The 12,460-nt window shown below is 35.8% G+C and overlaps 1 protein-coding gene across 2 annotated transcripts; it reads left to right on the top strand.

The window, feature by feature from the left end:
• The first annotated feature begins 8,106 nt into the window (after positions 1–8,106).
• LOC121985344 (protein CDI-like) lies at positions 8,107–10,491 on the top strand. Of its 2 annotated transcripts, none has more exons than XM_042538734.1 (2): positions 8,107–9,095; positions 10,254–10,491. In XM_042538734.1, exon 1 carries the CDS (start codon positions 8,261–8,263, stop codon positions 9,050–9,052), a length of 792 nt encoding a protein of 263 aa, XP_042394668.1. In that variant the 5' UTR covers positions 8,107–8,260; the 3' UTR covers positions 9,053–9,095; positions 10,254–10,491. The 2 variants fall into 2 exon arrangements, with proteins under 2 accessions (XP_042394668.1, XP_042394677.1); XM_042538743.1 differs by lacking the exon at positions 10,254–10,491 and adding an exon at positions 10,196–10,210.
• Positions 10,492–12,460: the final 1,969 nt, after the last annotated feature.

The raw sequence follows: 12,460 nt of genomic DNA, 5'->3' as shown, positions 1-12,460 counted from the left end.
AATAAAATAGATCATTTTCAACCAGAAAGATAATTATAAGAATGATTTTGCTTCTAAAAGAATCTAGAAGCTCAAAAGTTTATAAATACTACAAGAATATAACAATACGAATAAAAATGATTATTCAACATGATTTACTAATAGTGAAACAGTTTACTAAAATGAAAAGTACAAGTAATATGTCAAATCCCTAACAAAAGTTCTTCTAAATATTTAATCATTTTATTTCCTTCATTTTTGAACCAGCAAAGCCTTCACATCAAAAAAACTTGGACTTCAAATGCAATTAATAAAAAAAAAGAAAAAGAAAAATTACAAGTATAACCTATTCATTTAAGGGTGTGTTACTTTTTGAAAACGTTTCAATTTTCCTTTTCTATGAAAGAACAAGATAGAAAGAATTTGGAAAATGAAAAAGATCTATTCTTCATAAGGAAAAGGGAAAATTGGAAAAAATTTCCAAACAATCTCAAACTTCCTATTCCAGCACTATTGAACAAAGCATTACCATTTACTATCCTTGGAACATTAAAACATTATAGTTTGATGCATCATCATATATGTGCAATAAGTTTCTTATGTGTGTTAAAAACTTAATACTTGCTTTTTTCTCCAATATAGGTTTCACCTCACTAACAAAAAATAAAAAATTGAAAGGTTTATGATCCATGGATTAATGTTTAAAAGTACTAATTATGAGACAAATAACATTCATACTTAATTAAAATCATGAAGAATCATCACCACCACCATCATCATTGTCGTTGTAGCCACCATCATCACCGAACGGGTAGGAATCTGACTTGGAGCAGAGCTCAACTAAAGATGTCGCATGATGAAATCTTGTTGTCGGTTCAACTCGCTAATTTTCCCTTTGCACCATTTGTTGATCCCTTTGCAACCTTAGTTGATCTATTGTGCCCTTTCTTCATCCCTTGAAATAACATTCCCTTTAGATGACTAACCTCTTCAGTCAAGGTATTGATTTGTGCCTTTACTGCTGGTGGGTGGAAGAAGATGTACCAGTTATTCTTTGGGTTCTACTCTAGAACTCATCCCCAATATCCTTCTTCCTTTTGGTTTTCCACTAACCTCCAGTCATAAACTCATATTATTACTAACAGGAACGGGTTGGCGGGGGCGCTGAGAGCAAACATATTTACCTTTTGACATCATATTATTGCTAACAGAGGACTCAGACCCTTCAGTATCGGCACTAGCTTGTGAGCATCTGTGGGCTAGCTCGAGCTCATCATTTTTCTCCTATATTTTTAAAATGCATATCATATTGGTTAGATATAAGAGAAACACGTATATTATTAAGAGAGAGTAGGTACCTAGCTAATAAAATCTAAATTATAAATTAAGGTCAAATAAATAATAATCCCAACCTTTACTACTTTTGCTCTTTCCCCACTCCAAGTCTTATCCTTTTTTTTTTTTTGTAAAAATGTGAGTGAAAGTATCTATAAAAGCAGGCTCCTTCCCCATCTTTTTAGTCTAAAAAAACGCTGCTAGAAATAATGAAATAATTTAATATAGATAAAAAATTATTGAGAGAATTAAAAAATTATCAATCTCTGTCTATGATCATTTATGTTAACGGAGCCTCCCGTATATATCGCAGATGAGTCATCATAATTGTAAGTTTGATTCATTCTATTCTGATTACTCTTTTGTTTACTCTCCTCCGTTGCCCAAAAATTGGTGATCCTCGTCCAATTTTTATTGGTAATGAAGTTGGTCTCCCCCCTGAGTCTTGGCATGATTCAGTACATGCTTGATATGATCGCCATATTTTTTTAAATATTCTTTTGATCTCCATCTCGTCACTCGAGTCCTAATTATTCACCCACTGAAATGGGAAAAAAATAATTAATTATATATTCAATTTAATTTTTTATATAAACTAAAGGAGATATACTTTAAACTCGTTCCACCATAGCTCTTTTGTGGCCAGTGGAGTGCTTGAATATATTAGTGATTCACCTCCTCAATGATTATTCATGATTCTATTAATATCATGAATAACTTGTACATGATTTTCAAATCTGTGTTAAATTACAAACAAATAATTTTAAATAATTAAGATAGTTCAAAAAATAAAATATTTTATAATACTTATGAATCTCCAATGGGGATTTTCAAATTATAAATTTAAGAATGAGACAATATATAAAAAAACTAATTGTGCTATGAGTTTGGTAAATTTGCATATTAAAATTAAATGTCATTGTAAAAAAAACAATACCACATATAGAAAAAAATATGGCAATTTTTTTATATTAAGCTAACAAAACTTACTCATCATTAAAAATCAAAGTCCTCATTGTCATTATCATTATCATTCTCATCCTCGTTGCCCTCCTCCTCCTGCTCCTCATCATTATTATTATCATTCTCATGAATTTCACTTGAATCCATATTTATCACTACACCACTGGGATCTCATAAATTTGGAATAATATATTCCTCAGTCTGAAATGTGTTAACAACTTCCTCTTATTGATATGCAATGTTTTTCCAAAGTGCCTCAATTTTTTTCGTGCTTTGGTTTTACAAATAATCCACCAATCAATCTTATCACGTTTTAAACTAGGATACGAAGAATAAAATACTTGAATCGCTTGTTGTGCCAACACAAATAGTTCATATCTCTTATAAAAGCTCTTATGATTTATTTCAACCAAATTATAATATGGATGTACCTTCATCCCTCTGACAAGATCAAACCAGTGACACATAAATAAAATAACTCGCATTTTTGGCCATGGGTATTCTATCTCTATAATTCATTCAGTAAACTATAAAAATCATTGCTTGCACCTCCATTATTAGATGACTGAACATACCCCCCACTATTCATGGTTATTCTTCCTCATTCCATATTATTGAGTATTAAAATTATATCAATTTATAAAATATGTTGGCTAAGTGTATACGAATGATTTTGGACCTCATGATAGATGGAATAACCATTCTTGCTTAAGGTGAGCTTGATTACCATGAACCTAAGGTAAAATACAACAATTGTTAAAAGTCTACATATGTGTAAACCAAATATAGATTGTCTACTTACATATGATTTGAACCATACTACAAATTCTTCTTCGCTAAATCGATCAAACTCTTGTGTCAATAATTCAGAATGTAAGTTTTGGAAAATTCTACTAAAAAAATATATTATAACACAAACAATCTACAACATTACAAAAAATAAAATATAAAAAATAAAAAAGATATACTAACTCATAATATGACGATACTTCTAGATAATTCAGTAAAATATATGTATGGGCCACCCGCCATTCTTTACCAGTAAGTATCTTTACTTACATGGTCTACTTGATCGACCAAAGTAGTTAAACATTAAAAATAAGTTTACATTTGGATTAATAGGACCCTCATCATTTCTTCTCACTCTCCGCCTTTTGCTATGAACATGAGGTTTAAAATAATATATTGCAAAAGTTATTATTTCCTCTACAATGTATACATTAACAATAGACACTTCAACTCATACTTTATTTTTCACTTTTTTCTTCAAATGATATAAGAATTTGTTGTTGGTGTGAGAAGCATCAAACGATCGAATATATATTTTAATAATGACAAAGAGTTCAAAGTTAAGATTACTTGTTGTCTAACAAGTTTGAATGAGCTTATAGAAAAATCCTAAGTGTTCTTAGGTAAAAGTCCTAGCTACGGTTAGACAGGTGGAAAACCCTAGCGGGGTAACCCTAGGTCCTAGGGGGTGGTAACCCTAGGCAAAAAATCTTGACGAGTCGAGCGCTTTAGGAAAAATCCTAGAGTTAGGAACTCTAGGTGAAAATCCTGGTGGTCACGGACTAAGTGAAAGACTGAACGGGTCATGGAGTGGGCGTTCAGCAGAATGTCCTGAAGCCTCGAGCGCTGAGCAAAAGTCCAGTCGATCTGGAGGACCGGTCTGACAATAGGTAACTTCTCCTGAGAGGAGTAGGTGAGGATGCATTCCCCGCTAAGGGAACAGTAGGCGTCGGTTCAACTTAGGATTTTCGGAAGAAATCTAAAGTCAGAATCGGACAGTCTAAAGACTGTCAAGTTATTTATTTCCATATTAATTGTGATTTGTCTAACTCTATTTTGTAGAAAACTAACAAGTTTTGCAGGGCCGGACTTAGCCTTGATCGACCGACCGAACATCTGGATCGGTCGATCGAACCCTAGTACAGCAGGATTAGATTTTCAAAGATCAAACAGGGTTCGATCGAGGGATCGATCAACTGAACCTCGAGATCGATCAACCGAACCGAGGATAGACAAAGACTCAGTTGAGCCAGGTTGATCAGATCAGATGAGGCGAAGATCATCAGCTGATCGGTCGACCGAACGACTGGATCGGTCGATCGAACGAAGGCGCTATCCGGAGAGGCTGTATCTGGACAAAAGGCTGGGAGGATTTAGCAAGTTCGGTCGACCGAATCTGGGGATCAGTCAACTGATCCGGGTCGAGTCAAACCTGATCCTGAGATCAGAGGATCTGGATCAGGTTTGAAGAGGCTATAAAAAGGGGTCTCGACCAGCTACTTCGGACAATTGAATTTGCAACGATCTTTGAAGCTGCGCACTACGCCGAGACGACTCAACAATGCTCAGCTGTTGTTCCGACAAATCGATGAACAAATTCCTAATTCCTTATTGTCGGTACACTTTATTTTTTCAGTACTTGTAATTGCTTACTTGTAAAAGATTTCCAAACTATTAGTGATTGCCCACCGAAAGCGATCAACGATCGTGGGCCTTGGAGTAGGAGTCGTCACAGGCTCCAAACCAAGTAAAAGAAAACTCTCACCAGTACTTGTAATTGCTTACTTGTAAAAGATTTCCAAACTATTAGTGATTGCCCACCGAAAGCGATCAACGATTGTGGGCCTTGGAGTAGGAGTCGTCACAGACTCCAAACCAAGTAAAAGAAAACTGTGTTAGCATTGCTCTTGTTCTCCTTTGTTATTTCGCTGCGTTATTCTGAGTTTTCTGAAACGAACGAATTAACCAAGCATGCTATTCACCCCCCCCCCCCTCTAGCACGTCATCGATCCTACATTTGTTGGTAATAAAATAAATTATATTAAATATGAATATATAATAAAAATAGTCATTTTTTATGCATTTAGATTGTGAAAGTAGAGAAAATGAAAATTTTATCTTTCAAATTGATACATCCATCGAAAATGGATAGGTCCTCGAACTTTGGTCTTGTATGACAAGTGAACTAAAAGATGTTCCATGGAATAAAAAAAAGAGGGTGGATATATCCTTTTTAAATTACACAAAATGATTGAAATGTCTTTCTTTAACTTCTCTATATGTGAATGTTTCAAAACTGTTGAGCAAATATTATGCCAAAAAAAAACTTAACTCCGTAATCGCACCCCATACAAATATGCACTTACCATTTTAATTAGCTCTTGTACTATACTCACACTCACCAATAACCAACATATATGCATTCTCTTCTTGTTAAGCATATTGTAAATCACTAAGACATTTAGGAGATGAGGTGATGAAATTTACAATGAAAGTCAAATAAGAAAAGAATTGCCAAATAGAAGGCACATCCTTAGCAGCTGCAACCAATGTCAACTATAAATGATGAACAAAATAATATACATAATAGGCATATGGGCAATCTCTAAGAAATAATACTTAAAGCTCATTCCATTCATCATGCATTACTTGCACCATCATACCCTTGTCCCCTCATATTGTGGATTTGAATATTATGTTGAACAAAGATGTCAGAAATTGATTTCTTAATGCTTGCTGTGTTGTGTCCTCAACACTAAAAATCTCAAAGAAACATTCCACCAAAAAACTAGAATTATTAACAAATCTTAAAATAAGGGTCATTTAATTTACTTTTTTTAGATTCATCTTGAGCTTCATCAACAAGAATACAAACTTGGCATCTCCCAATTCATCTCGAATCATTGTTTTCACTTTATTAGCAAGAATATGCAATATTTTCTTTTTGAATTTGCAGAGAAGTGTATTTAGAATTTTGTAGGGCATTATGTAATACAACTTTTGCAATTTCATCATTTAAATATGTTTGAAATTTTAACAATTCAATAAAATTTCCATGGTTTAAGGAACTCTCTAATTCATCATGGCCTTTAAAAGGACATCCTTGAGTTGCAAACCATAATAAACCTTCAATTGTTGTCTTTAGACGCAACCTATTCTTTGCAATTTCTTCTGTAGATTGAACATTCATCACTTTGTCAACATTTTACTTTGGTTTGATCAAATCCTGAACACATTTCACATATCTATTATGTGATGAACACAATGAACCAACATGAATAAAAATGCACATTTTTCTTTATCATTAACTATATTCCAACTGTTGAACCCTTTATAAACAAGTGCAGAACGAATAATTGAATTACTTATATTCTCAAAAAGAAAGCATGGAAAACAATATGATTTGTCCTTTGAAGGTAATATTCTAGCCAAGGAAATTGTTTGAATCAAACATATTGAAATACTTGAAAGAATATGCATTGAAAATAAAACCCAGTGTAGGATTAAAACTTGAAATACTTGAAATAAAAAAAAAAAAAAAAAGGAATATGCATTGAAAATGTAAATACAGTCGATATCAATTTCTCTGCCTATACCTACCCATTTACATGTTCTCTTTTAAGGTAAATTCTTCAATAAGAGAATAATGTAATGCTCTCTTTAATAGGGCTAATGGCTAAGGGAACAATATAAATTGAAAGAAAAAAAACACAATAGCAAGCTTTAAAACTTGTTGCGGTGGGAATTTAGAAGTAACCTTAGCATCTTAAACTCATCCATAGAATTAAAACGTGCTAGAAATGTTTTCTTTTTATTTTTTATGATTGAATTTGAGTTTCTAATTGTGTTTAAATGGTTTGTGATTGCAGTCGCAAAAATAAGACTTGGCCAACCGACTAAGAATTGAACCACAGCAAGTGGAGGTGTTATTCCAGAACAGGAGAGGCATGTGCCCAATTCATTTTCTTGTCTCCCCTTTTCAATTGATTTGAAAAGGAAAAATAAAAAGAGAGAGATTATGGGGGCGAAATTGATGGACATGTTAAATTTCAGGACGAAAACGAAACAGATGGAGATGGATTACTCGTGCTTGAAAATGTATTGTGAGAGGTTGAGCGAGCAAAATTGACAGCTAAAGAAGGAGATGATGCATCTACTAAAGGTGGCGATGGTCACCGCCTCGACGCTTACTTTGTGCCAAAGGAGGGGTAGAGCGATGTTAGCGCCTAAACATTATTGGGCTTGCTTGGATATTGCGATGTGTGGTTAGTGCAAAAGGAGGAACAGGGTGGCAAAAAGGGAACAAGGAGGCGTTGGCGCCTAAAAATTACTTGGCTGCACTGGACTGGAGCACCGGCTGTGCCGTTACATATAAGTGCATTTTATCAAAATTTATTTGCTAAGAACTTGGCTCTCCGAAACTTCATATGCCAAAAAGTCTTGTGCTAAGAGATGCTATTTTTTAGATTTTCTTATTTATCGAGTATGTTATCCTCTTTGCCCTACTAAAATATTAATATGTCAAGTATTAAATTGTTTACTTCTTTAGATTTTCATTATTATACTTGCAATATCAATGTCATATTGTTTACACATAAATTTTCGACGTTGACGTGTGTAAGTCTAAAAAAAAGAGGAAATTTTCTTTTATTAGAGGTGCTGAATTGCAAGTATACACACATATGTTGACATAATAAGAAAGCGCGTCAACTATCATGCACAGCTGTTCAATACAACTCCTCACATAATTCAAAAGCTCATTTTTACATTTTCTGCCAATATAAATTTAATAAAAAAAAGCCTCTATTTTTTGCTGTAAAAAGTATATTAAAAACTAAATCATATTAACAAAGCCCTAATTTTCTAATTGATAATTTTTTTTTAAAAAATATTTAAGAAAACTAGGATGATTTTAAATGTTCGTGATTTAATAAGGATAGAACATGGGTGGGAGTTTAAAATCATCAAAATATTTCGGGACTGTTTTGAGTAAGTGGTCGAGGCCACGAAATAAATTCCCGTCGGTCGAGGGCTCATCCGCAAATCTAGGCGGTGTCTTCCTCACCTTCCTTCCTTCCTCGCTGTACTTTATTTAATCACTCTTTTTTTTGTGTTTCTTTTCTTGTTTGTCCAAAAGCGCATCTTATCGTCGTTCCCGGCCCCTTTCCCTCTCGCGCATTTCATCGACCATCCAATGGGCTCCCTGACCGGACACCCCCGCGACGCCACCGCCGATTGCTTCCGGATTTTCATAGGCTACGACCCCCGCGAGGACGCTGCCTACCAGGTATGCCGCCGCTCCCTCCTCCGCCGCTCCTCCATTCCCCTCGAAATCCACCCCATCCGCCAGTCCGACCTCCGCGCCGCCTGCCTCTACTGGCGCGATCGCGGCCCCACCGAGAGCACCGAGTTCTCCTTCACCCGCTTCCTCACCCCCTACCTAGCCGACTTCCGCGGTTGGGGGCTCTTCGTCGACTGCGATTTCCTCTTCCTCGCTGACGCCGCCGACCTCTTCGCCCTCCGCGACGACCGCTTCGCTGTCATGTGCGTCCACCACGAGTACGCGCCCGCCGAATCCACCAAAATGGACGGCGCCATTCAGACTGTGTACCCGCGCAAGAACTGGTCCTCCCTCGTCCTCTACAACTGCGGCCACCCCAAGAACATCGCCGCACTCACTCCGGAAGCCGTCAGCACCCAGACCGGTGCCTTCCTCCACCGCTTCATGTGGCTCGATGACGCCGAGATCGGCGAGATCCCCTTCGTCTGGAACTTCCTGGTCGGGCACAACAAGGTAGATCCGGCCGACCCCGAGCGCACCTCGCCCAAGGCCATTCATTATACCTGCGGCGGGCCCTGGTTCGAGCGCTACAAGGACTGCGAATTCGCCGACCTATGGAATAAGGAGCTGGAGGAGCTCAACGCAGAGAAGCAGGCGGAGGAGAAGGAAAAGGACGGAAAGGTGAAACCTACGACCGATGCTTAGATCTGCCATCTTATCGGCGGCGATCACCATGCTTTGGTTGACGGTAATACTATCGAGTCTATAAGAATTCTTGCCTTTCTTTCTAGATTTTCTATATGATGTTGCTGGCAATAATCTTGCATATTGAATCTGTATTCTTTTTGCTCATTTTCCCTCCCAAGAAAATTAGTTTCAGTAACTCTATAGCTTCTTATATCTTAGGTAATGTGGATGGGCAAAATTGGTACTTGATCGTGAGGTTTCTAGGTTGTAATCTTGACTATGTGTTCACCAATCCATTATAATTGGATCTATAAATTCTATTTTTGCGTGAGTATTGTTCACTCTCATTATAATAATGTTTTCTTCAAAAAATATATATAATGGTAGAACAGTGGAGTTTCTGCCTTCTTTGATTCTTTACTATGATTCTTTACTATAATTTGTTAGTGCAATTTGGAGTGAATGTAGTGTATGTGGCTTCAGCTGTAGCATGAGGCAATGGCAAGTTTAAACCAGCTTGATCATGAACTTTGACAGGGTGTATGGTTGCCATGTTCATGGTTGTCACAATGCATAATTCATTATTACTCTCTCTGCGGGGGAGTTCCTGCAACAGTTTAGCTGCTAAGTGTGTAGAAAAATTCACCTTTTCTTTTCCTGGCAATTTCACCCCTTGCAAATGTTGTTTGATTCCAGTTCATAGAAGTTTGTGTGTTCTTTTGTTCGAAGCATTTATCTAGTGAGTCTACTGCTAAGTGTCTATATCATTCCTTAGAATGATACTAGATGAGTCAGATTTTGTTATTCAAATTGTCTCATTCTTGAAATCCTTGGTTGACTTGGACAACGAAATGATGTTTGAGTAGGTGGATCGTGGATATATGTTACTACCAAGGAAGCATTGTTAAACAAATCTGTGTCTCAAACATTCACTCCAATAGAAAAAAGTAGTCAATATACTTTCAGTTATTGACTGATGCAAGTTTTCGCTCTCAGCGGCTGCTCCCGCTCCCTTAGTAGCTAAGAATACTTGCAAGTTGCTCGACTAAATGAATGATTGTCTTTGTTTGCAATTGCATCATAAATAGTCAAGTAGAATGTAGATGCAATGCCTGAGCTATCTTTTGAGTATTCTATGGCTAAGTTACTCTTTTGTTATAGTTTGTTGCACTGTGCAATTGCATAAGCAGAAAGCTGATCACACGAAGATACATTTCAGCGGAGTCGTATAAAAGAGAAGTCTAGGCATCCACAAATCAAGAGAAAAGTACTAGATTGGCAGCAGAAATCATAGTAGATCATGGATGGAAGGAAGAGAGGATTGACAATGGAGGGGCTTATGTTTTGATTTGAGTGTAAACGAAGGATACGTTGGGATCACCGGATCGGGATAGGGTATTAATTTGCAGTGTCCAAGTGTTTGCTTCCTGGTCCTATGATTCGAGTATTTCTGGTTAAGAATAGGATGCTGGATTCTATTTTGGGTTGATAAATACCCACAAAATAATGGAATGCCTCTAAATAACAGATGGTGCAGTATTGTGGCATAGATGTCAGCATTCATGGCAACTACTATTCTTTTAACTAAGGTACAAACTGTTTCCAGTCAAGTTCTATCTTCTGCAAAATACAGAAATTTTTTCCTATCAATGTATTTGAGTGAAAGACAATCCATTGGGGCTATTCTACCTGTAGAGTGAAAGGAAATCCAATCAATTTAGAGTAATGTAGATGAGTTAGCAAATGATGTCAAGGTTTGGGTGACGAGAGAAAAGGGCAAAAGGTGTATGGTAGAAAGGAGTATTTCGATGAGGGTAGAGGGCTCATAGTTGGATTGAAAAAAAGAGAACCATACACTTTTTAAAAGGCAGATCAAATCTTCTATCCTCAAATTTCTCTGTCTCCATATCCCCTACCGATCGGACGAACTAAATTACATCTTAAGGCATCATGACATCTTTAAAATATGTGCAGTATCCTCATGATGTGCAAGACATCCTTGAAATGTAATCTGGTCCATCCGATCAGCAAGAGGATACGGGGACAGAAAAATTTGGGGACAGAGGATTTGATCTCTTTAAAAGGATGCCATTATTTTAAATTGCATCGTTCACAAAATATTTTGGAAAATATTTATTTTGGAAGAATAGTTTACATGAAACTGCTTTTGGTTTGTTTAAAACTACTAAAGTTGGATCAATATTTTGAGAAATAATAATTGAAGCTACTTTCACATTTTCAAAAGTGGCTTTTAAAAATAAAATAGATTGAAAGAGATGGAATTTGTTTGGATCATCGTGGTAGAAGACGCTTCCTAGTCGCGCGTAATGGAAAAAAGCTTCACAGTCATAGGTGGAAGGGGTTAGGGGTCTCAAAACTAAATTCTATCCGACGATTTAATTAGAGTTGATAAAAAAAATTATATTTGGATTCGATATTTTTAGATTTAGGTCAGATTCGGATTGGAACATATTTGGATTGGAACATATTCAGATTGAAAATTTTTGGATTGGTCGGATTAGGTTCAGGTTAATCCAAATATAAGGTTTAGTAATTTTTTTAGGATTAAATTAAATTTTATTTTAAAAATTAAGATGTTTTTATGTATATTAATATTATATTAGTATGATAATAATAGAATATTGAGATAAAAGTAAAAAATTATAGGAAAAATAGTAAAAAAATTTGTTTTGAATTAGATTTTTGAATTATCTAGGTCGAATTTGGATTGATCGGGTTGGTCAGGTTCAGGTTTAGAGATTTCAGGTTGAATTTAGATTCTGATTGAATTTGGGTTAAATTTTTAAAAAAAATAATCGGACCGGAGTTTGATTTGATTCATTCGAATTGACATCCATAGTGGGATTTTTATTTTTATTTACCATATTTTTCATTCATGTGGGATTAGATTAAACCAAAGCAAATTGAATCTTTTCAGTTTGGGAATTATACAGCAAGTAAAATATGTCCCACCTTTACTACTACTACTACTAAAAAAAAAAAAAAGTAAAATCGTTAGCCTTTAGCGTTCTCATCGTACCCAACCCAAGGCCATCATGAGAGAAATAAATCATGATAGTTGAGTGGACAAGTGGTGGGTGGGATGAGATACACAGGGTCTAGAGATTTATACCCTAACATCTCTATGGTTCGATTCTATATTCTCAGGTGCAAACATAACTACCATTTATCATCTTGGATACTAGCATCCAATAAGAAGGGAGAGAAGAGGTTGACTTCTTATTTCCTTGTAACTAATGGCAAAATGCAGTTACGGTGGATGAATCTTGATCCTCATTAAAAGAGAACATAGAATATTGCGTCAAGTGAGTGGAGGGTTGCTCCCAGACAATGGTGTAACAATTAGGTTTCTAATGATAATTAAAGGATTTAAAGTTCAAAATATCAATTGAAGTTAGAAGAATC

Source organism: Zingiber officinale, chromosome 1B (genome assembly GCF_018446385.1).
Source record: "Zingiber officinale cultivar Zhangliang chromosome 1B, Zo_v1.1, whole genome shotgun sequence".
Lineage (NCBI taxonomy): Eukaryota > Viridiplantae > Streptophyta > Magnoliopsida > Zingiberales > Zingiberaceae > Zingiber > Zingiber officinale.
The sequence above is the reverse complement of the archived record's forward strand: the minus strand, read 5'-3'. Positions and strand labels throughout refer to the sequence as shown.

Excerpts from the sequence above, each read along its gene's own strand:
- LOC121985344 (XM_042538734.1), top strand. The coding sequence starts at position 8,261 with ATGGGCTCCCTGACCGGACACCCCCGCGACGCCACCGCCGATTGCTTC.